Source organism: Vidua chalybeata, chromosome 8 (assembly GCF_026979565.1).
Source record: "Vidua chalybeata isolate OUT-0048 chromosome 8, bVidCha1 merged haplotype, whole genome shotgun sequence".
NCBI classification, from domain to species: domain Eukaryota; kingdom Metazoa; phylum Chordata; class Aves; order Passeriformes; family Viduidae; genus Vidua; species Vidua chalybeata.
Genome location: NC_071537.1, coordinates 31,807,792 through 31,833,657, shown reverse-complemented (window position 1 = coordinate 31,833,657; position 25,866 = coordinate 31,807,792). Strand labels below are relative to the sequence as shown.

General features: G+C 46.9%; 1 protein-coding gene across 2 annotated transcripts in view; it reads left to right on the top strand.

Moving 5' to 3' along the window:
* The window catches only part of PRKG1 (protein kinase cGMP-dependent 1), a 373,843-nt gene that overhangs the window by 332,182 nt on the left and 15,795 nt on the right, over positions 1-25,866 (top strand). For both annotated transcript variants that reach the window (XM_053948822.1, XM_053948821.1), the window contains exons 10-11: positions 16,871-16,967; positions 25,216-25,355. In XM_053948822.1, coding sequence (XP_053804797.1) covers positions 16,871-16,967; positions 25,216-25,355 — 237 coding nt within the window. The remainder of the gene's footprint in view (positions 1-16,870; positions 16,968-25,215; positions 25,356-25,866) is intronic.

Here is a 25,866-nt window from a genome sequence, read left to right as displayed (position 1 = left end):
GTCTCTAGAAAAAAAAAAAATCGATCATATTTTATTATGGCCTTCTAAAAACTCTCCAGGGCTTGGAATAGATTATAGTCACAGGAGTGGGGAAAATCCTGCTGTCATGTTGGACTCGAATTGATAATTTCAAAGTGATAACTTTCAATCAACTTGATAATTTTCCTGAAGTCTTCAATTAAAAAAAAAAAAAACCTTTCACTGTTAAAAAATAAAATTACCCCGGACCACTTTCAAGACACATCCAAAAGCATCCAGCCTGCTCTTTTCCTCAGAGACCTATTTTTACAGTTCTTTCTACAGAGAACTTCAATCCTTGTGCCAATACTCATTTAAAATTATGAACTCCACCTGAGGAGGTCCTAAATTAGTGCTTGTTGCCCCATTCCCACATTGCAAAGATCCAGTGTTGAGGCATGAGAATCCAGAGCAATTTGGGGTGATTTGGGGGGGTCAGGATCAGACCCGTGAATGAGGAGCTGGGGTTTTGCTGCCTGCAAAACTGAATAATGCAGAAAACAGCTCAGTTTCCAGAAGTGGGATCGAGCCCTTCCCAGTGAGTGTGGGCATTATAATTTGTGTGCCATCTCTTTATTTGATAAGGTGCAGCCTTATCTGGCTCTTCCCTTAGAAAAGCCCAGTGTCCATTAGTGATATTTATTTGTCTAATAAACCACAACATTGCCAGCTTGGACCTGTTCATTTGTATTTTACACTTTTGCTCTTTACTCTCAGTTTCTATGGGAACCTGGGCTGTTACAGCAGTGGGGAATAAAGAGATGAGGAGAAGTCTTGGAAAACACAGCTCTGTTTCTCCTCTGAATTGACAGGCACAAACACTCAGCTTAGATCCAAATAAACTGGAAAGGGAGCAATCAAGGCATGAGAGTTGATAACCCTTAAGTCTCTCCTTGCTGAAACATGTCAGTTATGCTTATCTACTTGGAAAATCCAGGTGTGATGCTGAAAAGCTGGGACTGAGGAGGAGATAACAGGTTGTGGTGCTTGGTTTTATGTCTGTTTTAGTGCAGGGTGCTCCAGTGCAACTGAAAATTTTATCAAAGCCCTCTCTTTTTGGTGTAATTAATTACAGCTGACGAGGTGGAAATTTGATTCATGTACAATTCTGTACATGAGAAACACACTCCAGGTCACCCATTCAGGATCTGCTGCTTCTCTCAGTGGTGAATGCAGATGAGCTGAAATAATGAGCAGGAAATAATAAGGAAAATCCCCGTAAGGACATTCCTTGCAGCACCATGATGTGAATTCTGGACAAGATGCTGGACTGAGGCTAGGGCTTGATGATCTGACAAGTCTTTTCCAACATAAATGATTCTGTGTTTGCACTTCAACCTGACTTGGAAGGATGTGGGTGCAATGCTCTGAATACAGAGTGTCAACAAGGTGAAGATGAATTTTACATCTTCCAAGAGGTCTGTGTTTAAAATCCAGCAGATTTGGTGAGGATATAAACAACAAAAAGGCTTTTGAAACAGCTGGCCCAGACCAGGTGTGGCTGCCCCTGGATCCCTGGCAGTGTCCAAGGCCAGGGCTTGGAGCACCCTGGGATAATGGAAGGTGTCCCTGCCCATGGCAGGGGTGGCACTGGATGGGCTCTAAAGTATCTTGCAAACCATTCCATGATTCTGGGATTTCAGCAGAGTCACTTGCTCAACAGCAGCAGAGCCTCTGATGTTAAAGGCTCCAGGAGAACAGCCTTTTTTCACAGCTGAAGTGGCTCATCCTCCCATCCCCGAATCCAGGGGAGGGGTTTGGAGCCCTGGCAGCTTTGGAAATACCACAGCTGCTGTCAAAAGGCCTCACATAGAAAGCCTCAGAACCCACTCTGCTTAAAAATAAACAGAGAACCACATGTTTTGTGCCTTAATAAGCTAAAACATTGGCACCTACTTAAAAAGCCAATTTTGATTTAGTCCTGAGGGATGCAGACACTCCTAATCCCCATGTATAGCTTACAAAGGAGCTCTGCTCCCCCTGCCTTGCCTGGTGTTAATCAAGCTGAGGTGCCTGACAGGAAAACCTCACAGAATTATGTTTGTTTGGAGCGCAGAGCTGAGTTCAGGCCTCCCCTGATTCATTTTCAGTCAAAGGGAAGCTCATCTGAAACCTCCACTGCTGATTCCAGGAAAGGAAGAAGGTATTAAGGCTTTCAGATGAAAGCAGAGCCATTAGCAGAGGGGAAGTGCAGGAAGATGATCTTTATCAGAAACCACATATTTGGCTGTATAGTTCAACTCCAGGAACCACTGTTTACCCCTTGGTTAAGGATTGTTTTATTACATTAAAAAAGAAAAGTTTCTGGGTCTCTCATCCTCTCAGTGAGCAGCAGGTAGAGTTTGGGTGCCTACTAAAGATGCTGACAGAGTAAAACCTACTTGTAAAGGAAGAGATGATCCCCTTTGAAAATAGAAGTGGGCTTTTGGAAAGGTTTTGTGTAGACTGACCATTGGAGAGGTGAAGGCCTTTTATAAAGAGTCTCTCTCCATCTTTCTTGGGAAATCCCCTCAGGCACTGGAAAGCCACAATTAGAACTTCTCTCCAGGCTGACCAATCCCAGCCTTTCCTCCCAGCAGAGCTGCTCCATCCCTCTGCTCATCCTGGTGCCTCCTCTGGACTTGCTCCAAGAGCTCAGATCCTTGCTGTGATCTGGGTTTTGTCTGGAATGTTCACACAAAGGGATCATCCCCTTGGGAGGGCGGAGACTCCTGCTGGAAAGGCCCAGAGAGGGTGGGTTTGCTGTGCAACTTTCTTGTAACACCTTTCCAGGAGCTCCTGTGAACCTACCAAGCCTCCAGAGGCTGCCAGAATATTCTGGGGAATATCACCACATGCTTGCTCTGCTTCTTCACATGCTTCCTGTTCTCCCAAGGAGAAAAACAGGCCTTTTGACCTGATCCCAGACATCCCATAGGTGAACTGTCCCAGGGTAAATCTCCAGTGTATCTTAATTTTCCACATCTGAAGAGAGGAAGCAAATTAACCAGAATTCATAAAAAACCAGGTCTGACACCCTCCTGCTCTCTCCCATCTTCTGGGAACAACTGGCAGAGAAGGAGCCCGAGTGGGAAGAGCTTCACCTGCAGAATTATTTCCCCTGTAAGGAGCTAACACTGGGTCTTTATAGCATAGAATTAGGCTGGAAAAGTCAGGTACTTAAATGTGGAGAAGAGTTCCTAGAGCAGGGCGTGTTCAGCATGATCCCAGATATTAAACATTCAGATAGTCCAAAAAACCCTCAATTTTAGTGAAATGAGGTCTCCCTTTACTAAATATGTCTTGAAAATGCTGAATTGTGGGCAATTTTCAGGCTGGAGAGTCCCAGCTTGCTCAGCCATGACTCCTGTGGTGCTGCAGTTTGTATAAAGCCAGACTGTTTTCCTGCTGCTTTCCTGGTGATCCCTGACATTCCATCCTTCTTCTAGCCCATCAGCACGGAGCTGATGCTTTCCTGGGGTGGTCTCGAGGGGAATCATCACCCCAGAGCCTGGTTTTGGCATTGGAAGTTTGGGTTATTTTTTTCTATCTCTGTTTGATTTCATCTTTATTGGAAAAGCACTGAGGTGCTTCTGCCAGGCCCTTTCCAAGGTCCTTCTGCAGCTAATTCTGGTTCACCCTGTTTCTTTTCTGCTGCTCTGAGTTCTGAATGTTCACAGAAACCTTTTAGGAACTATTATTAATCTGAATTTTGACTCCATCAAGCAGCAGCAGCCCCAGCCTCAAGGTCACAGGTGGTGGCCTCCTGCTCTCCGGAGTAGTTCTTTCTCCATGAGAAAACCTCTCCTTTTGTCTCTTGGCTTTGTCTCCAAGCTTTGTGTCTTTTAATGGCCTTTGCTGGGGAATATTCTGAGGGAACTATTGGAAACCACATAAAATCTGTTGAGCAGATCAACCTTAAGTGTGACCCCTTCAGGAACCTCCATATGTCCCATTGTGGGAGAAAGTAAATCAATTTTATTCTATTCTTGATGAGAGTTTTCACTAAGAAAGATACAGGCAATACAAGCCAGAAGTCCCCGGGTCAGCTCTGCAAGACTGTCACAGAACCCCAGGGTCACTGAGGCTGGAAAATCCCTCCCAGCCCATGGAGTCCAAGCTGTGCCCAGTGCCCACCTTGTCCCCAGCCCAGAGCACTGAGTGCCACCTCCAGCCCTTCCTGGGACACCTGCAGGGATGGGCACTCCAAAGCTCCCTGGGCAGCCCCTGCCAAGGCCTGAGCACCCTTTCCATGCAGAAATTCCTGCTGCTGTCCAAGCTGAGCCTCCCCTGGCACAGCTTGAGGCCATTTCCCCTTGGCCTGTCCCTGTCCCCTGGCAGCAGAGCCCGACCCCCCCTGGCTGTCCCCTCCTGGCAGGAGTTGTGCAGAGCCACAAGGTCCCCCTGAGCCTCCTTTTCTCCAGGCTGAGCCCCTTTCCAGCTCCCTCGGCTGCTCCTGGGGCTCCAGCCCCTTCCCCAGCTCCGTTCCCTTCCCTGGCCACGCTCCAGCCCCTCCAGGGCTCTCTGGCTGGGAGGGCCCAGAACTGGACACAGCCCTCGGGGTCCCTCAGCAGGGCCAGCCCAGGGGACGGGCCCTGCCCTGGGCCTGTGGCCACCCCATGGCTGGCACAGCCCAGGGGCCATTGGCCTCGTGCCCCCCTGGGCACCCCCGGGCTCCTGTCCAGCCCTGGCACAGCCCTCAGGGCCTTTCCCGACGGGCCCTTTCCAGCCCCTCTGCCCAGCCTGGAGCTGCAGGGCCTGGGGTGACCCCAGGGCAGGACCTGACACTTGGTGAACCTCAGCCCATGGATCCAGCCTGTCCTGATCCCTCTGCAGAGCTTCCTGCCCCCCAGCACAGCCACACTCCCAGCCAGAAATATTTTAAAAAGTTTTGTTGTCTCCTGAGGAAGCAGTGAGGATGTAAATCTCCTGCTCCATGCAGGTGTATGGAATTCCAGTATATCTGTGCTATCTACAGAAAAATTCTGTCAGGAAATGAGGGCACCCTGCAGAGCTGCAGGTGATGCAGGGAGGCAGAGGGGCACTGCGAGGGGAGGCATGGCTGTGGAGACAAACTGTGAACGCTGCAGTTGTTTGATGAAAATAATTAGGATGTTTTGGAAAAAAATGGAGTTTCTCCATAAAAGCAGGACAGAAAGCAAATGAGGGTGTGGAGGAGCACACGAACATCCCCAAAGGCCCGGCCTTCCTAGGGCTGTTTAAGGATATGCAGCAATGGGCTGAAGGGTCGTCCTTGGAAACGTGGGATATTCCTGCCCTCCAGTGGAAGTATGGGAAAGTGCTGGATAAGGGACGGGAACTTCAAAGGGATGCTCAGGAAGCTCCTTGCTTTTGGTCCACTGTCCTCTGAGCTACCCCTGGTGTTGTGTACCGGAGCCCCTGGTCCCCTCTGTGTTCCCCACCCCAGAGCTGCTGCTGTGCCTGTGTCCCATTGAATTTTCCAGAGCTGGGGCAAGATTCCAGTGTAGGGAACATGGCTTGGAGACGTTTTGGGGGAGCTCTCATCCATGCAAGTTCAGCTCCTTGGGCACAAGCCCTTCTCCAAACCCAGCTGAGTGCATGGGAGGTGTTTTAGGAGATTGTGCTCCAGCAGAAAAGGAGGAATGATGTTGAACTGCTGGGATATGCAGGATTTTGTGGCTGGATTCCTCAAATAAGCCAGCTTGCATCCCTTTCCCAGCCAAGGAGTTACCTGAGGTAAAAAACTCCTTGGAGTTCAGGTGGTTTGTTTGGTTCCTTGTTTTTCCAATCCCTTCCTGATTAGCACAGGATAATTAATATTCCCATGTTGTCAGAGCACTTGGGAGTTTCTCCTGTGGTGACTTTCAGCACATCAGCAGCAGAGCAGTGAGAACTCTGTTTCTGCCTGGCTGCCATGTGTTAAATAAATAAATAAATGCCTGATAAGAACTTCCTTTTATCTGGTCAAGACAAGCTGTAAGATTGAGCAGCTCCTGTCTCACCATGTCAGACACAAAGAGCTTCCAGGGCAGGCTGGGAAACACAGCTCTGGGTTTTAATGCTCTTAGACACTACAAGGAAGGGGTCTTGACTTTCCCAGTTTATCTCAGTTCTGTGCAGATCTGCTGAGAGTGCCTCAGTGGATCCAACTGGGTCCTGTCTACCCGTGCCCTCCAGCAGGTGTCTGGAAGGGGGAGGAGAGCAAAGAGGTGATTATTGATTTATTAATTGGCAGCCTCTGGTCTCCAGCAATTTGGGACTCAGGCACTTCCTGCTGATAGATTTGAGCATTCCTTGGTGTGTTTCTCTTGCCTGAATCTGCACAGCTGCTTTCCATGGCACACCCTGACCTTTTCAACTTTGATCTTCTCCTGCCAGTTGTCTTTCCCCCTAGCACAGAATCCAGTCCAGATCTGTGCTCCTCACCATCACTTTCCAGTACCTTTTCCAGCCTTACTCCTTAGCTTTTGAGGTGAGGGCAGTAAAGGTGGATGAATGACTGTCACCACCTGCTTATGTAGGATTTTTCCCCCCTCACTTAATTCCTACAGGATTTCAAGTGTAGGTCTTACCTTGTCCCTCAGTATCTTTAATTCCTTGTTCAGTTTTTCATCTCAGGCTTTTGTTTGCTGGTTTTGGTGATTTCATGTCTTTGACCAGTGCTGTCACTTTATTTCTCCTTGTTTTTCCAGTTCATCCCTAAAAATGTTCAACAGGAAGCGTCTGAGCACTGCTGGCCTCCCTCCATTAGGAAAATGAGCCATACATTTCCCATTTTGAACTTTTTTTTTTGTTTTAATCAATGCACAGACCTCTCTTCTTATATCCTTTCTGTAAGAGCCTTTCAAACCTTGTCAGATGCCATTAGGAAATCCGAGCCAACTGTATCCAACAGATCTCTCCTTTCTATGTGCCTGGGGACTCCTTCAAAGAGCTCCAGTAGGCTTGGGAAGCTCCTTGGCTCTTCCCCAAAGAACTCTGATTTATCCATGTGTCAAGTGCTTCTGTTAGGACAGATGTTGGCTTCAGGGGACCAGAGGGCTCTGGATCCCATCAAAAAGCCACTTCCATCCTGGAGGTCACAAAGAGGTGCTGGGGGAGGCCCATCTGGTCCCTTGGTCGGCTTGGGTTCCCTCCTGACACTTCAATGGGGTTCCCCTGGAGCTTCCCTGGGAAGGAAGATGTGCTGGGAGGCTCTCCCCAAGAGTTTCCACGTTGAGCCCAGGGGTAAAAAGTGCACTGAGCTTCTCCCGCATGGCTTTGTTCTCCTCGGTGGGCTCTTCCCAGAGGGTCTCTGCCTACAGAGACCCTCTATGCCTAGAGACATGCCTACAAGTCTCTACAGCCCATGGTCAGGCTTGTGCTGCTGCTGTGGTCAGGAAGGGTTTATTATTTGGTTTGAAGCCTTTTGAAGTTGTTATTTGCCTTTTTTGTTCTGTCTTATGGTGTTTTTTCTTTCAACTGGACATGATTTGGTTCTTTTTTCTTTCCTCTTTCTTAATTTGTTTGAAATTACTTCATATTTGAAGGGTGCTCTTGCTTTTAATATCCTGGCTCTTGCTGCCATTCAGCCACTCCAAATTCCCACTGGCCCCTCCTAGAACCATGCTGGGTGTGTTTGCTGTGTCCAGATCCCCGTGCCACTGCTGAGATTTCATTCTCCTCATCAGCTCTTTCAGTTGCTCTTCGAATTCCCTTTTATGACTTTTCAAGTGGTGCTTTTATATGAAACCTCTCTCCAGCAGTGTTAGATAATTATTTTTCTCTTACAAGGAGGTTTTCCCAAGATTTTGAATTGGGCCTGGCTTATCTTTTCTTATTTATCATTTTGTATCATTTCTTATTTATTTCTTATGTATCATTTTCTTATTTATCAGTTGTGACTGCCCAATCCCTGGAAGTGTCCAAAGCCAGGTTGGACAGGGCTTGGAGCAAGTGGAAGGTGTCCCTGCCCATCACATGATGATTTTAAGGTCCCTTACAACCCAAACCAGATCACAGCCACCCTTGCTCATCCTTTGGGTGGCCAGAAATCTCATCCTTCCTTGTTTACACTGGAATTTCCAGCTACAGTTGATCTTGATAATTTGTTTTGTGAAGTCGATTTAGCACAATAAATTACTTTTTTTTTTTTTTAGGACAGGCTGTTTGGTGTAGCCTTCCTGTCTCCAGCATCTTCTGGGGGTGTAATTCTGTCATCCCAGAGATAGCCCTGTCATTCCCCTGTGCCAAAATAACCTTCCTGAGAGCTGAGACCTTCTAATTCTCCTCTTCTTCACCCTTAGACCTTTCTTGGATCTTTGTGCATACACAGGTGCTTTGGTTTTCCTGCTTCTCCAGATTTTCTCCAAATGGATCTTTCATTCTTCTGCTTTTTCCTGAGTTTTGCCAGGTAAAGGTGATTTCTGTGGAGGTGTTGAACTCTTCCTGCCTTTGCAGAGACCATCCCACATGGAGCCAAAAGGACCTGCATGGCCCAGGCCCTTGATTTTGCTTTCCAAACCGATGTTCACACAAAAAAAAAGCAAAATCTCAGCAGGTAGCTCCAATTAGAAGTTAGTTTGGAGCAGGGAGACCCCAGGATGGGGTTGGTTATGTGGAACCTGGGTTCAGTGAGCTCTGCCCACTTTTCCATCTGTCTGCCAAGCAAACAAGGGGAGCACCAAACCCCTCTTTGTGTGTGCTTTCTGTGTGCTTTGTGAGGGAAAATCTGCTTCCTGCCTGCTCCCACTTTTGCAGTAGGATTTTATGTGATATTCCCCTCCTTCCTGCCTTCCTCTTCCACGTCACCTCTTTTTTCCCAAGTAAATTAGGATGGAAAATGCCAGATGGAACAGCTTCCACCAGCAGTGGCAGCACAACTGGAGCACTCCAGTGTTGGCCAGAGGGATAAAAATGGAGGGACAGGACACAGGGAATGGCTTCCACTGCCAGAGGGCAGGGATGGATGGGATAGTGGGAAGGAATTGTTCCCTGGCAGGGTGGGCAGGCCCTGGCACAGGGTGCCCAGAGCAGCTGTGGCTGCCCCTGGATCCCTGGCAGTGCCCAAGGCCAGGCTGGAGCAGCCTGGCACAGTGGAAGGTGTCTCTGCCCATGACAGGAGGTGAGACTGGATGGGCTTTGAAGTCCCTTCCATTCCAAACCATTCTGGGTTTCCATGAAACGCCCCTCAGCAGCCCTTGGAGTAGGAACACAGGTTCTCTCAAGGTAGAGCTCTGCCTCTTAGCAGATGCCAAGCTGGAATCCCTCTTGCAAGGGATTTTCTCCCAGAGGATTTGGACCATTGGAAAAAAGAACAAAGGGCAAAACATCAACAGAGCTGTGTGAATCCCCTGGGACTTGAACAAATGCACAATAAGTGGTGAACACAGCGAGCTAGACAAATAAATGTGTCTGACATCATCAATTTATTGATTGGTTCCCCACATTCCTTAAAAAATTTAAGAAGAGGAAGCTGCAACCAATTTGCCATGGTGACCTTTCCCTTTCTCCAGGTCCTGGCAGAGGCAAAAGGGCTCCTTGGAGTTGATGTGCTCAGCTGAGCCATTTTTGGGGTTCTTGGGATCTAATTAGCACTTTGCAATTAGCTGGGGAGATTTCGTAGAGCACAGTGATTTGAGCAATTTCAAGCTGCAATTAGATCGAGCTTTCCTTGAGATCATGTCTGAATTTCCAAGGGTGGAACCGAGGCTCTTTCCCAATGAATCCCAACAATTTTCCCTAAAATACCTTTGGTGTTGTTCAGTGGTACCTTAGAATCCAGTTTGGTAGCTGGGATTTATTACCTTTGAAGAGTTCATTTGGAATTTTAATGTGAAATTCTTGTTTTTCTGAGCATCCACAGCAACCTGGGTTCCCCTTGGTGTTTTCCAAAGGAAAAAAAAAATCCCCTAGGGATCTGTAGGTATTGCCTCTGAATTCACTCAGAAAAGTGAAAAGAAAAACCCTTGATGCCTTCTTTTCCAAAGAGATTTTATTGTCTGTAGATCCAAACTGTTGAACTCAAAATGAATGAGGACAAAAGAGGGAATTCAGGGAATTGTCTCCATCCTCACCAAAATACTCTTTTTTTTCCCCTTCTAAATTATTCAAGGGCATTAAAGATCACTGTGGGAGGTTTATTCTCCACAGCCTTTGTGGAAATTGTGCCCAATTCCTTTAGGAATTGGGGAGTGGGTGCTCCCACAGAAATCTGAATCTGCTGAATCTTGGGGTTTAAACCCCAGTTTGCCTCAGGAGTCCATGATTTGAATATGAACTTATTTGGCTTTTGATAAATAACATTTTACTGTTCTTCCATTTTGTACCAAATATTCCGTTCATTGGAATGAAATGGTGTTGTCAAGGTCCAAGCACAGCATTTGAGGTTCCATGAGAGGTCTTCTGCTTTTCCTTAGGATTTTGTTCACTGGGCCAGGATAAAATGTAATATAAAGCATTTCTTTGGCCTCCAACTAAAATCATCCAGAGTTAAAACAAGAGACCAGGAAAAAGGGAGGGAAAAGAGAAGGAACAACCCCCATCCTTAAGCAATATCCTTTAATACTGCACAGAACAGGAAACTCCACCAGAGGAAGGAATACTCCACATCCTCCCTCCACCCCTTTTAATTAAAATGGATTAAAATCTGGGGGGTTTAATCAGCCTATTCTGTAGGGTGTCTTGTTTGAACTATTTCAGGACGTTTTGGCATGAGGAATAGTACAAATGTTGTTTTACCCGGAGCTGAATCCAGCACTTCCCAGCGCAGGAGCTGGGGAGAGTCCTGCTGGAAGCATGGAGCTGTTTCCTTAGGAATTCAGGAGGAACATGTGCATCTGGAAAACAAACCCACATTCCCATGGTGATCTCCCTGTGAATTCCAGAGGAAATCAGGGACTGTGTTCCCTAAAAAGCCTCCTTGTGCTCTCCTGAGAACACTTGAGCTCTGATCTCCAGATGGAGTTCCCATCAGTTGACATTTTCTATCCCATTTCTTTTGGCTCTTCCACCAAAATTGTGGCTTTTTCTAGCCCATCAGCATCTTGTGGATGTGTAATGGACATTTCCACAACTTGGGTGCTGGAATTGGCGAGTGGAGGGTTGGGATTTTGGGAGCTCAGACTCCTGGGGGCTGTTGTGAGCTTTAAAGGCAGTGATGCACTTCTCTGTGTTACAAGAGGAGAGGATCCTACATTAATTCTTGCGGGGGAAAGGGTGAAATTTGCATTTGAAGGGGTCTTCTCTCAGATGAGGTCCCACTGTGGGGTGGGAGGCACTGAACCCAGCAGCACAAGATCTTTAATAAGGTATCACAAATCTCTTGGCATGTCTAAAGGGTTTCAACAAAACTCTCTTCAGAAAACCCAGACTTTTCAAAGAGCCTGGATGAGGAGAAGCACTTTCTGAGCTGCTCTGGCTGCATTTCAGTGTGTTCAGTTACAATTCTGGGTGAGATCTGTGCAACATCCAAGTCTTCAAAGCCCCATAAGGCCAACAAATCTCTTTGTTTAACTCCATTGAGGAGATCCTTTTAACAAATCCCTACTTTATTCTTTAGCTCTGTCCAGCCTCTGTTCTAGGTCAGCCTTCTCAAGGCTTCACCCATACATGCAGGACATTGTTATTCCCTGCTCTCACTGCCTGCTCTGCCCGAGGGGCATTTTGGGGCCAGCACCCCCTTCCAGCTAATGCATGGAGACCTGGGAGTGCTCAGATCCTGGACAAGTCTGGAGAGCAGGTTTGGCCTTTCCCAACAAGGGTTGGGTTCATGCCCTGCTTGTTTTTTCCTGCTGCAAAGGTTCATCAGGGAACATCTCCCCCTGGAAGTCCTGACCCCATGGATTGATATCCAGAGGCAATGCTGGATAAGAAGGGTTTGCACCTGGCATGGGACCTCTGAGAGGATGAGTGGCAACACACCACAAATAAATAGGGATTTGCTCTCAGTGCCTCCCAGGAATTTGCTTTCAGGCATTCCCAGGCTCTGGATCCTGCTGGTTGTGTCGATGCCCTGTGGCTGTCCCTGCTGCCCTCTGTCCCCTGCCTGTGCCCCCTCAAAGAGGGCACAGCTGAACCTCAGCATCTCATGTGGACACAGCACGAGGTGCTTTTGTTTTCACTTTCACCTCTTCCTAGATTCCCCATTGCCCCAAATCCCTGGGAAAGACGTGATCCTGAGCTATTTGAAGTCATTGGAGTGGGAAGGGAAGGGAAGGGAAGGGAAGGGAAGGGAAGGGAAGGGAAGGGAAGGGAAGGGAAGGGAAGGGAAGGGAAGGGAAGGGAAGGGAAGGGAAGGGAAGGGAAGGGAAGGGAAGGGAAGGGAAGGGAAGGGAAGGGAAGGGAAGGGAAGGGAAGGGAAGGGAAGGGAAGGGAAGGGAAGCTGTGCCAGCCCTGCCACCATTTGCTGCATCTGCTCCTTCTTACATCACTTTCAAGGATGAAGCCTCTTGGTGACAGGAATTGCTGCCACTTCCTATTATTCACCTGCACTCAATTTTGACACAGCACAAATCCAATGTAGGGAGCTTTACATGATTTCAGGGTACCAGGCAGGCAGGGTCCCATGGATGGACTAGACCCAGGTGGGTCATTTCATCCCAACTAAAATATGGACAGTCAGATGGAGAGTAAGAATAGTCACAGAACTGAAGATCTGGGGGAATTTTTTCTTTCTTTTACACAGATTTTTTTTAAGTGTCCCATCAGCTGAAGCAGCATTTAATAAGTAATAAATTGTGGCCACCTTGTCTTGGAAATGTTCAAGAAAGGGTCAGGAGCAGCCTGGTCTAGTGGAAGGTGGCTGGAATAACATGATCATGAAGGTCCTTTCCAAGCCAAACTATTCCATGATTCTCTGACTTTAGAATCTCACTGTATCTTAAAACCATAAGGAGAAGGCTTTTAGTGAGCACAGAAATAAGGTTTAGTTTTGGGATGTATTTCCCTCCTCAGCCCTCCTGTGGATCTCAGGCTCACTTCACCTGTGTCTCCTTGCAGGCTGGCTCTGATCATCACCATCCAGGTGCTGCAGCTCCACTTTTCCCAGTTTTTGCAGAGATTCTGTAATTTCCATCTTCAGGGATGCATTTCCTCAGTGATGGGTGAGGTAGTGACCAGGCTGACCAAAAAACCAAGTAAAAGGCTTCTTGTTAAACAAAGCTGGTGTCTGTCAGTGGGGAAGGCTCCCAAATTCTGGGCTTATCCCCCCAAACTGGTGGCATTTGCTCGGATCAGGGTGGTTGGTTCTTATTTGGTTGCAATTCCTGGCTGGCTGGCAGCCTGCAGGTGGAGAGGAGCCAAGTTTTCTCTGGATATGACAGTTTGCTAACAGATGTCTGATGTTTCCCAACACGGTTAGGATGGGAATCAGGAGCTACTTCAGCAGAGCTGAGCAGTTGGGTAATTGCAAACCTTTGCTCCTCACATTTTCTTGTTTATCAGCTGCCTGGGTAATGTGATTATTTCATTATTTTTGTTGTTGTTCATAGTTTTAGGAGGCAAAGCTTGAAATATCTCTCAGAGCAGTCATCATCCTAGGAGGCAGTGGCTCATTTAAATGCTGGGAAACCTCCAGTAGTGTGAGGAGCCACAGGATTTCCTCTGCCCTTGGGCACAGCATTGCCCAGATATTTGGGCTGTGGCTCCTGCACTGCCATTTCAAAGGACTGGGATATTGGAAGATGGAATTTCCTCCTGAGCCCCCTGATTGCTCTGGTGTCCTGTACGTGGTGCGTGTCCCTGCCCACGAGGAGGCTGAGGCAAGGCAGCTCCTCAGGAACAGATATTTTATTTGGAGGCAGGGAAAGGTGTGATGTTACCAAGCCCCAGCTCTTCCAGAGGAGGTGCAGGAGGTTTCTGCCACTCAGATTTGCAGGAAATCTTGCAGAAGAGCTTGGAGGCTCTGCAGAATGTTCCTGCCTAACTCAGAGCTGAACATCTGTACTGCTCTCTGAGGTCCCACTCTGCTGTCAGCTTCAGGAGTGGGCTGAGAGCTCTGCCAAGGTTGGGCTAGTCTCAGTAGGTGACAAAAACTTGCTTTAATAAGCAAAAAGTTCCATTAGGAGCACACTGGGAGTTGATTCCTGATGTCCTACCAGCTCCTGTGAAAAGCTCAGGCTTCATTTTAAAAGCTCTTTATTAAAGAACAGACTGTTCATTCCTTTTGGATCACACATTCCCTGGATATTTTCTTTTTGTGCACTTCCAGCTAGGATTTTCCAGGCATTTTGACCTGGGATGAGCAGCACAGTTACCAAAATATCCAGGGGAAGTTTCTTTCTTAATTACAGCTACTTCCACTGGAGACAAACAAGCCCAGAAATCCCAGTGCAGGAAGTTCAGGCCTCGTGTCTGCACAGCTCCAGTGTGTGCCTGTGATGCCACTTGTGCCTCCAAGGTGTCTTCCCAGCACTCCTCCCATCAATTAATTCCGGATTTTGAACTCTTCCAGAGTCAGAAAAGCATTTGATTATTTGGAAAGTCTCCAAGCACTGGCATAAGGCTGGGATTTCCAATAAAAGTGCCTTTCTGATTAAAGAGGAATGGCATGAGGTTGTGGCATCTCCAAAGTGGAGAAAAGCACCCTGCCCTAGCACAGGTGGATTTGTCCCTTCTGCTCAGGGAGCAGCACACTCAGCTTCAGGAATTTGGAAGGAATTCTGAACTTCATGATGAGGAACATACCCCTGGGTTCTGATTTAGCTTGGAAATATTTGTATTTGAAGATATTTATTCTCCAGCTTAGCAGCTTTGGAATGCATAATGACTTAATTTACAGGAATTTGGTGTTTAAGTGGACTTGGACTTTTGTTGCTGGGAATAAAACAGAATTCCAGTGGGACTGTTGTTAGTGGGCATGGGAAAGGCTTGTTTGCTTGATTTTACCTGTGTTTTGGTTTCACTGCATATTTTTGGCATTTCCTCTGGGGTTTGGAGGCTTGTTGCATTGCATTTAGAAAAAAAAATGCATCCAATTTGTCTCATCTGCTATGCTGCACTTGTGTGTTCACACTACATCCAAGGAGTGTGGCAGAGGGAATTAGCCAAGGGATTTCCCAAAGCAATCCCAAGAATGCAGCAAGTATTTTTCTAAGCAAAAGAATACCAGTATTTTTGACATGTTCCAATGCAAATCCAAAAGATTTCAGCTTCCTTACCCAGGAAGGTGTCCCTGCCCATGTCAGGGAGGTTGAAATCAGATGGTCTTGAAGGTCCCTTCCAACCCAAACCATTGTGTGACCCTTGCCTTGAAATTTTTCCTGCCTGTTTGTGTGTTGGCAGGAAATTTTCCACACTGGGATTTCATCTTGCTGGCAATTAGAAATCATTAAAGGTGTTTAACTGCTCTGGCCATTCATCATGGAAATGAGAGGTGCTCACTGCTCTGTCAGCCCTGAAATGATGGCTCTGCTGTGATTTGAAAGAGGACATTTAAATCCTTTTTTAGTGCCAGCTCAGCATTCACCTCGTGATGAGTACGAAGGGATCAATGAGCAGCTGTGGCACCACAAGGTTATCCCAAGTTCACAGCAGGCTCTGTGCTGATTGGCTTCCAAAGTCAGATGCATCAGGAGCAAGGTCACCGACAGGATCTGGTGACAGCATAAAAAATAAAGCAGAGCTGAAGTTATTTGTTGACAGCAGCCCCTGGAAGAGAATTGTGCTTTATTGCCTCAGATCTGGGGCTTCGTGATGTAACCTTTCACATTGTAGGACTCCTATTTGTAGCTTTCCCTTTTTGCTTGGAAAATGATGAGAGTTTTGCTCTCTCTCCCCCATTGGCATTGAGGTTTTAAATAGAGCAGAGGAGGTGGTTTGAAGGGAATCTGTTAATGTTTGGGTGGGAATGTCCCAAAGCTGGCCAGGTGGCCACGGGAGTGGGATGGTGGCTCATCTTCCCACTGCTGTTACCCTGCACGAGTGAAGCCTCCAGTGATTATGCCCTACTGTTAATTGCAAGCTGTTCCAGCTAAAATGAAGCCTTGCACCTTCCAGGCCTCCCTCCATAATCCAGCCAACTCTTTTCCCATAAAGTCACCCGCAGCCAAAGGTTGCACACGCCCAGGGACTCTCCGGCAGACAAATGTCACATTTTATGGAGGGGGCGGATCCTGCTCATCCATTTCCCCTCCAAGCCTTTCTAAAAATATCCTAAACCTTAACAAGGAGCTATTTTGGAGGAATTATGGTCATGGATAGGCATGAGAGGCTGATTCTGGCAGGCTTGCACAGGTTGGAGGTCCGTGTTCCTTACTCAGCCGCTTGGTGTTGTGGAGCAGTTGGCCATAGGATAAACAGAGAGCATCGGGATTTTGGAACCTCCTGGCTTGGGATGGCTGCTCTCAGTGGGTTTATAGGAGGAGAACAAGTGAAGATATCCTTATAGGAATGTTGATCTGTGCCTGAAGTCATTCATTTCAGGCATTTGCAGCTTATCAGATCTGATTTCATAAAACCTGGCTGGGATTTCTCTCCAGGGACCTTTAGTGATCCTGCCACTTCCAATAAACATTTATAGAAACTGCTGCCAGCCTGTGGATATGAAAAACTCCTAGGAAAGACTTCTATTTTCCAAAAATCCTTAAAGACACCAAAATATTTACAAGCAAGCCTCACCCAGGAGAAGATGGATAGAAATTGCCCAGCCTTGGGAGCTGGATTGCAGTGCCAGGCATCAGCTTTGCACCCTCAGTAGGGATGTTTGCTATTGCCCCTTGGAAAACCGTGCTCTCCGGAGCCATGCTGGGATTGGGAGCTGCAGAATGCTGAGCTAGAAGTGAATTTTGAGAGCTGAGATGGAAGTGCAGCAGGTAAAGGCTGGCCCAGGCTCCCACAGCTCGGGGGCAGTGGCGCGCACTGCTCAGGTTTGCACCTCTAAGAAATTTCCATTTTTTCGCTTCAAAACCTCCAGATACGAAGCCGAAGCTGCCTTCTTTGCCAACCTGAAACTGTCGGATTTCAACATCATCGACACCCTGGGAGTCGGCGGGTTCGGGAGAGTGGAGCTGGTAGGTGACCTCTTCTTCTTTGTGTGACATCCTAATACAACTGCTGTGCTAAAGGCTTCATTTTCTTTGCTATCACACCCCAATAACCCTGAGAAAAATGATCTGCTGGGATTATCTAGTGAAGAAAGCTGACGTACATTTCCTGAGACATAAAAAATGTACCAATAAATGCTTTGCAGTAGCCAAGAAGGATTTATGTCCTAGGCTGAGAGAGGAGCACACATATCCTCTCTCTCTTAAGTGGTTTATGGCATTGATTTATGGCCTTTTAGAAACAACTTGGAGAACTGGGTGAGTGCTGGGATTGGAAGAGCAACCTAAAATCTTATTTAACCAGATTCAGAGTAACAGCAGAAAGCCTCTCCTACACTTTTTTTATTCAAGTCTAGAGTGGTTGCACTTGGTTATTCTCAAAGCTGAACATTCAGCACCTGACTCATGGCAATACATCCCAGAGAGGGCCTGGTTTTGTGCAGAACTGTAGGGAAGAGACAAAATCTGAGCCTGCTTTTTGCTCTGCTTGGAGCTTTGGAGCTCTGTGGTCTCCTTTAAAGCAGAGCCAGAGCAAGAAGTAAGCTGTTTGTAACACCAAGGCAACACAAAACCTTGGAGTAGGAAGAGGGAGTTGGGTTACACCACGGAGGAGCTCCGGACACTGGACACTCATGCAGTATGTTAGGAACTCCTGCAAGCCCGGGCAGAAGGGGAACAGAGTTACTGTTGCCACCACAAAACCTCAGGGAAGCCTCCACTCCAAACCCTGTGGGAGCTGAAGAATAGTGAAATGGGCAAAAGGAGGTGTTTTCGGTGGTTTTTTGTGATGTAAAGAGGAAATTTGGTGTGCAAACCTCAGCTTGCTCTTCTCTGTGGTTTATTCCTGACTTTTCCTGGCTGGATGTGAAATCCTGTGGAGGAGAGAGCATCTGTGGGAGCACTGGTCCCTTCCTGGGGTTTGGGGTTTAATGTATGATTATTTTGTTTATGAATATTTAATTTGTGAGTTTTTTGAAGGAATCACCTGCTGAGGATGATTTAGAGCAGGAGGTCATGCTCAACCTCTCTTTTGAAGCCCCTCCCTCCTCTCCTGACACCAAGGATTTGCCTCCTAAATTAACATCTATTTTCTCCGCCCTGTAGTGAGGGACCCACAAGTTTGGGGCTTGGTTTGAGCCTTGTGAAGGTTTTGGGTTCATTTTTAAGGGGTTTTGCCAACCTCAAAGTGTTCCTGGGGAGGTGCATGGTTTGTCTCCATGAGGGGCTGCTGGTGGGACCCTCACCAGTGGCCATGGCCAGGTGACATGGCCAGCCTCTTACAGCTTTAAGGTGACAAAAACTCCACCCTGGTGATGTGTGACCCTGGCCCAGGAGAGAAGAGCAGGAGGTGCTCTGTCCCTTCAAGGTGACAGCTCGAGTAGAAATATTCCATTCTGAGCAGATGTTCACACCTCAGAAGCCTCCAAGAAGCCCTGGAGCCACCTGAGGTGGGAAAAACATTCCCAGAGGTTTTTTTCCAAGATGGGTGCCCCTCTCCTGAGCAGGAAAATGCTGTATAAGCTCAATTTTTTTGTAGCTCTGAACTGCACACAGATAAAACATATTTAAAAGTATCGCTCAACCCAGCAGATTTTGTTGTTTTTCTTTATCACAGAAGGAAATTTTGTTACAAAGCCGAGAAAATATTCCTTTTGTCAAAACTGAGCCTGGAATTTCTGCCTCATGCTTCCACCTCCTCCATTAAAAGTATGGTTTACTACTTCTAAAAATGTAAAATAAATCGGAGGAATCAGCTCTTTTATTGCCTGAATATGGAAGTGAAGGAATGTTCCTGGAAAACATTTCCAGTTTTTGTGCTTTCCAGGAGTAAAATGATCCAAAAAAGTGAAGGATGTGGCAAGGAAAAGGGATTTTATAGCTTTGGGCACGAAGCCTCAGAATGTCACCACTGGAGAGGGCAACTGGTGGTGGCTGGGGGGGCTACTGGCAGGTCTGGGGCTGGGATTGGCCAAAAGGAGTAACAGTCCCATTGGATGTGGTTTTCCAGACACCTCTGGGAATGCTGGTTCCTTGGAGAGGTTGTCCTTTCCGTGCATGCATGCACAAGGACGTGGCTTTTAGGTTAGACAGCCTAAAATAGAAATTATTTTTGATTCCTTAGATATTACACATGGAAATCCCCTTTTGTCTCGCTTTTCCAGGCAGTTTTGTTTTCTGTATCTCAGGAAAAAATTCCAAAGCTTTGGAACGAGTGGGTTTTGCTCAGTTTTTTTGGTGGCTCCCTGGTGCCTCTTCCATCCTTATGGATGCTCCTGTTCATCCCAAACTGGGCTATGCAATCAACTTTTATCTAGGTTTTCCTTGAGGGATAAACCAAAACCATCCAGGGCTGGAGAAACCACAGCAAATGGCAGGAGTGGGCTTTTTGGGATGCATCCACTCCTTTTTACAGCTCAGCCTCCTTGCTTTATGTCAGCTGAGCATCTGGGGTAGGATCCAGGATTAACATCAGGAAAATTGGAATTTCAAGTGCCACTGGCATAGGGAATGTCACCTCATGTGACAGGATGGAGAACAAGTGTCCCCAGCCCTCAGAAATCATCTCTGCTGACCTTTATTGCTCTTAATTTCCTTTTCACGCAAGTCCTGTGCTCCTGAGCATCTGCTCCAGGTCAGTTCTTCTGGGTTTAAATCAAGATTATTTTTGACAGCTGAAATAAATACATTGGAGTAGCTGAATATCCAGGATTGGAGTAATTTTTCCATTGAATAGGTTCCTATAGGTGATGGCTGAGCACAGGGAGACTAAAAATCACATCCTTGCCTTCTGCACTCCTTCTGGCTTCGTGGTGGCCCCAAAAAGCAAAATTCCTTTGCAATATGGGGATTTCTAAAGGCACAAATTAAAACATGCACATAAAATGTCACAGCCATGTTTTGTGGGCTCTGTTCAAAGTGGACACAATGGAATTTTTCAGCTTATTTGTGTTTTAAGAAGAATCTGGCCCCAGCTTCTGAAGTGCAATTAAATCTCTTCCAGCCTCCAGCCTCTGTTGTAAACAAAGCCATTAGTGAATTAATTAGATAATGAGGAAAGACCAACTGCAATTGTCTTCTGATAGCCTGACAGATGCAGGATCCAGATATTTATTGGAAATTTCCAACTGTGTCCAATTTCCAATTCCCAAGCCAGCCACTTTTCCTAGGTAATGCAAAGTTTTTTATTCGAAAGATCCTTTTCCTCTTGGAAATCTCCTGATTTTGGGGTTTAATTGCCTGGAATTGCCTTAAGTTGTGCCAGGGGAGGCTCAGCTTGGACAGCAGCAGGAATTTCTGCATGGAAAGGGTGCTCAGGCCTTGGCAGGGGCTGCCCAGGGAGCTTTGGAGTGCCCATCCCTGGAGGTGTCCCAGGAAGGGCTGGAGGTGGCACTCAGTGCTTCCTGGGACACCTCCAGGGATGGGCACTCCAAAGCTCCCTGGGCAGCCCCTGCCAAGGCCTGAGCACCCTTTCCATGCAGAAATTCCTGCTGCTGTCCAAGCTGAGCCTCCCCTGGCACTGCTTGAGGCCCTTTCCCTGTGTCCTGTCCCTGTTTCCTGGCAGCAGAGCCCGACTCCCCCTGGCTGATTGTGGGGAATTCTCTTCCCTGCTGGGAGAAGAGGAATCCTCAGTTCAGTAGGAAAAACAGGCTGTCCCCTCTTGCTGGGACAGGAGCAGTCACTCTGTGCGCGCAGCAGTGCAGCTGTCTGGATTAGGAAAGCTCATCTTGCAAACGCTGCTCTCAGCAACAGCTGCTGCTATTTTTGTTAGTTCTACCAGATCGAGCTGGGAAACAGGGAAAATGCAGGACCTTGGAATGCCCAGCAAACAGGAGCACTTGGAACTCAGCTCCCAAAGCACTGCTGTTGAGTTATTTAATGTGATGGGGAAATAGCCACGTTTCAGCAGAGCATGGATTTCTGGCTCCTTTCTATTGGAAGAATTCCACAGGAAGCAAAATTCCCTTGGAAAAACTTCTTTGTTGTTGTGGAAATTCAGAGGGACAAAGAGGGAAACTGGGGTGAGTGGGGAACTCAAAGCTCATCCAGTGCCACCCCTGCCATAGCAGGGACACCTTCCACTGTCCCAGGCTGCTCCAAACCCCATCCAGCCTGGCCTTGGACATTGCCAGGGATCCAGGGGCAGCCCCAGCTGCTCTGGGCACCCTGTGCCAGGGCCTGCCTACCCTCCCAGGGAACAATTCCTTCCCAGTGTCCCATCCGTTCCTGCCCTCTGGCAGTAGGAAGCCATTCCCTGTGTCCTGTCCCTCCATCCCTTGGAAATATCCTGGAATGTTCAGTCACGGAAATAATTCCTTCTCTGGGGGCTTGTTGTGCATCCTGGTAAATATTTCTGAAAGTTTCCACTTCCCCAAGCTCAGCTGGGATTGCATCAGCACAGGAATTGCTGGAGTTGCAGACTGTGTATGACACACGTAGGGATGATTTATAGGGAATACAGGCAGAGGAGGAGGAAGGATAAGAAACACACAACTCTTTTTTCCTCTTTTCCATTGAGCTTTGGGTTTCATCCTCTCAATACCCCTTTTCCCAGCCAGCCTGAGAAAGCACCAAGTTGTAAAACCACATTTATTTCTGTGTAAGTGTTAAAAACCAGACAAAAATCAGGCCTGGAGTGCTCTGTGTGTCCTGGGAACTGCAGAAGTTCCATAAAGCAAAGGAAGGAATTTGGAGTGGTTCCAACAGGAGGAGCCAGCTGTGATCCTATGAAACAAGGGCATGGAAAAGCCAGAGAGGCTGTATCTTTCCTTTCCCCTGCCTTTCTTTGCCCATAGGATTTCAGAGTGGTTTGGGTTGGAAGGGACCTTTAAACCCATCCCATTCCACCCCTGCCATGGGCAGGGACACCTTGCACTGCATTTACACCTGTATATATTCCATATTCATATTAGCTGTGCACATATAGATGCAACAGATATTTTATGTACGTTTTATATCTCCAAGTAAAATAAAAACATTTTTTATTCAATAATTTTTCTTCCACCTTCTGAGCTCAAACCCAAAGTCCTTGTGGTTCTTGTAGCTCCCTGGGCTGGTTTTCCCATCAGGATTGAAACACAGAGTGTTCTTAGCCACCCCTTCTCATCTTCTCAGAATTAATCCTGTTTGGTTTTTTTTTTTTAATTAAAAAAAAAAAAATCCAGGTGACTCCTACATGTTTTTTTCTTATTTTGGAATGAGATTGGGATTGGACGTGGGGGTATTTTTGTATTAATTAACATAACATTAATACTAAAATCTATTATTGGTAAGAATAATAGAAGTGACCTGGGTTTTCCCACGTTTATATCATAAAATAGTCCTCAAAGTCACCTGACAGAGAGCAGAGCAAGGAGTGGGCTCAGGCAGGCTGGAAAATGAGGAAAAGCCTCCAGGGCTCATTTTCCAGGTGATCAATCCAAAAAATGGCCCTTGGATTCTGTACCTGGACAGCTCTGGTTCATCAGCACTTGTAATGCAAATTAATCCCTCCGTGCTTTCAAATTCCCACAAATCCTTTGCCTTGCAAAGGACTGGGAATGGAAAATGGATCTGAATTCTCTGGTGGCATCAGGTCTAAGCATTGCATGAGCTAATTGCAGCTGCCTGTTCTATATTAAAAAAAAATAATAATAATATACTATATTGGTTATTTTTATATATTAATATGTTTAATATAATAATAATTTCTGCTGCTTTTTCTAGATTTAATATTTGCAGCAGTGAGGACATCCTCAAACACCAAATAAACTCCCTGCCTTCTTCCTCCTGTAAATTTACTTCCTTGGATTTACTTGGAAGTATAGGAAAACAAGTGACGTCCCCAGGCTCTCCATCCCTGACAGAATAGTAATTAAATTTTTTTAAGCAGCTTTTTTCATGAGAGACACAAAAATGAGGTGATCAAAAGCTGTGGTAATAAATAAGGGGACACACTTGGATTTATTCCCAGCATGCTTTGTTTTGTGATACTGGAATTTATTCCCTGGAGTCTCCACCAGGTTGTTGGGTTTATTTTCACACTGATGCCTGGTACAGATTAACATTAGGGAAACAGGAATTTCAAGTGAATTTAGAGTGCTAAATATTATTTTTTTTTATTGTTTGATGCCTAAATCAAACCTACCAAGAAACACTCAATTTTGCTCCGTGGAGCTGCTTTCTTGATTATTTTTATGTGTGGACAACCTAATATTAAAAAATACAGGCTGAAAGAGAACAGATCTGATCTGGAGAATCTGATGGGAATTTGCAAAAGCTTTGGTATGAAATAATTTGGGGGGCAGTGGTGGTGCTTGTCCATCACCACATGGACTGGTCCAGTGGGAAGCCAAGGAATCTGGATTCCCAGCAAAAGAAAGAGGGATAAGTTCTCCACAGGTTTATCCTTAGTCCTCCCAAATTTTGTTTCTTGGTTTTAAGTTTTGGGAAATTCTGCTCAGATTTCACCTTGATTTTCATTAGGTCTTTGATCCCTGTGTGCCACCTCCCTGCTCTCCTGGCTTGATTCAGATGGGATAATATCCAATATTTCATCCAAACAGTTAAACTGAAGCCATTTATTCAAAATAAGACTTTAAAAAAAATAGAAACCAAACCTTAATCCCAAACCAAAAGTGTTTTTATCACTTTTAGTTGGCCAAAAATGCAGAATTCATTTGTGCTTGGAGCTGTGTTAAAACCAGGATAAGGAATAATGGGGCAGCAGTGATGGGGAAGAATGTCCTGCTTTGCTTTTTGGACATTGTTTGTGTCTTTGTGATGTGTTTCTCTGAAAATAAAATGGCAAACAAAGCAAAGATAGTAATTAGAAGGGTGAAACTCAATGTGAAAAACCAGACAGGAACTTTGGAAAAACAAAAGTTTTATGTGGGCTTGGAAATTCTTGGGGCTGTGGGGAATGAGAAACCAGAAATCTGGCTGATATATATATATATATATATATATATATATATATATATATATATATGTATAAAAAAGAAGAGTTTAATGATGAAAACTTTGGCCAGAGATGGGGCCATTTGTTAGACTTTAAATTATTTGTGGTGGTGATGTTGGAAACCGCTCTGTCAGCTGAGGACCAACCTGTTGGGATTGATTTCCTTAAGGTCTGTGTGTCCTTTTGGACTTGAGGCTCTCAATTTGATTTCTGGGGATGCTGGGGATGCCATCCCTCCTGGTGTTTCCCTGATCCCTGAACTACGACAGAACAAAGCAGGTGGACAAGAAACTGTTCAAGTTTAGGGGGTGTGGTCTGGGAAAAGCCATGGGGAAAGTTTGGATAACACTCCCGGGAACATGGTGGGATTGTTGAGGTGTCTGAGGGCCAGGAGTTGGACTGAATCATCCTTGAGGGGCTCTTCCAACTCAGCACATTCCAAGGTGCCGTATCTCATATCCACCCAGATTCCTGTCAGTAAAACAATAAAAAAAGAGATCTGACACTAAATCCATTCTGATTGAGTGAGTGTTGCCTTCTAACCCTAAAGGCAGGCTGGGTTTCTGACGGGGCTCAGTGACAGCCAAGCTGCTTCCTTCTGGCAGAAGCCAAATTCCTACAAGGACACCAAAACAAAAGTTGCCAGATGGCACCTCGTGCTCGACAGCGGGGCAAGCACCTCACTGGAATATTGTTATGAGCAGCTGCCGGGGGAATTTAGCAGACTTGGAGGCCTGGGAGGTCAACAGCGGGGTTTCTTTGAGAGGCTTGGCCAGGATGGGAAGGGTGGCTGCCTTCCAGCTGGCTTTGGGACAGAGACCCGTCCCTCGGGGTGGCTCAGGGTTCAGAAGTTGCTAGGGTTACCCCGAGAGCAAGCAAACAACTCCTGTCAGCCTCAGCTTGGAGAACCAGGCTAAAAACAGGGGGCAGAAGCTTAAGGTGAGAAGCAAAGCCGTGAGCAGGCAGTGCTGCTGGGAATCCAGGTCTGCTCATCCTCTGCAGGCATCCCAGCTCTGCAATTCCCAGCCAGAGCCAGCACAGGTGGGGTGACCTGGAAGAGAGGGGGCTGGGGAAGCCGGATGTTAACTGGCAACATCTCCTGACCCCAGAGCAACACCGACATTTGGCTTTTCCCTAAAAATTGTGGCATTTAGAAACCTGGATCATGACTGGAGAGGTGGGAGGAACTCCTGGAAGGCAGCAGGTGGGATTGCTGGCAGGGAGGTGGGACTCCAGCCAGGCTGTGGCCTGTGTGTGACCCTGTCCTGCCGTGCCCAGGTGCAGCTGAAGAGCGAGGAGGCCAAGACGTTCGCCATGAAGATCCTGAAGAAGCGGCACATCGTGGACACGCGGCAGCAGGAGCACATCCGCTCCGAGAAGCAGATCATGCAGAGCGCCCACTCCGACTTCATCGTCAGGTACCACCCTCTGCCCTGGGCCTTGGCGTGCCAGGGATCCCCCCAGGGACCAGCCTGAAGGGAAAGGCCTTCAGCTCCACTCCTGCGAGGGAAGGGAGGTGTGGAGCAGGAGGAAGGTGCTGGGCAGAGCTCGCTGGTGCTGCCAGATAATCCCGACTGGTTTGGGTTGGAAGGGACCTTGAAGCCCATCCCATCCCACCCCTGCCATGGCAGGGACACCTTCCACCATCCCAGGCTGCTCCAAGCCCTGTCCAACCTGGCCTTGGGCACTGCCAGGGATTCAGGGGCAGCCCCAGCTGCTCTGGGCACCCTGTGCCAGGGCCTGCCCAATATCAATTCCTTCCCAATATCCCATCCATCCCTGTCCTCTGGCAGTGGGAACCCATTCCCTGTGTCCCCTGACCCAAGTCCCTCTCCAGCTCTCTTGGAGCTCCTTTAGGCACTGGATTCACCATCAAGAATTTATACATACATGTAAATATATAAATAAATATGTATGTATGTATTTATC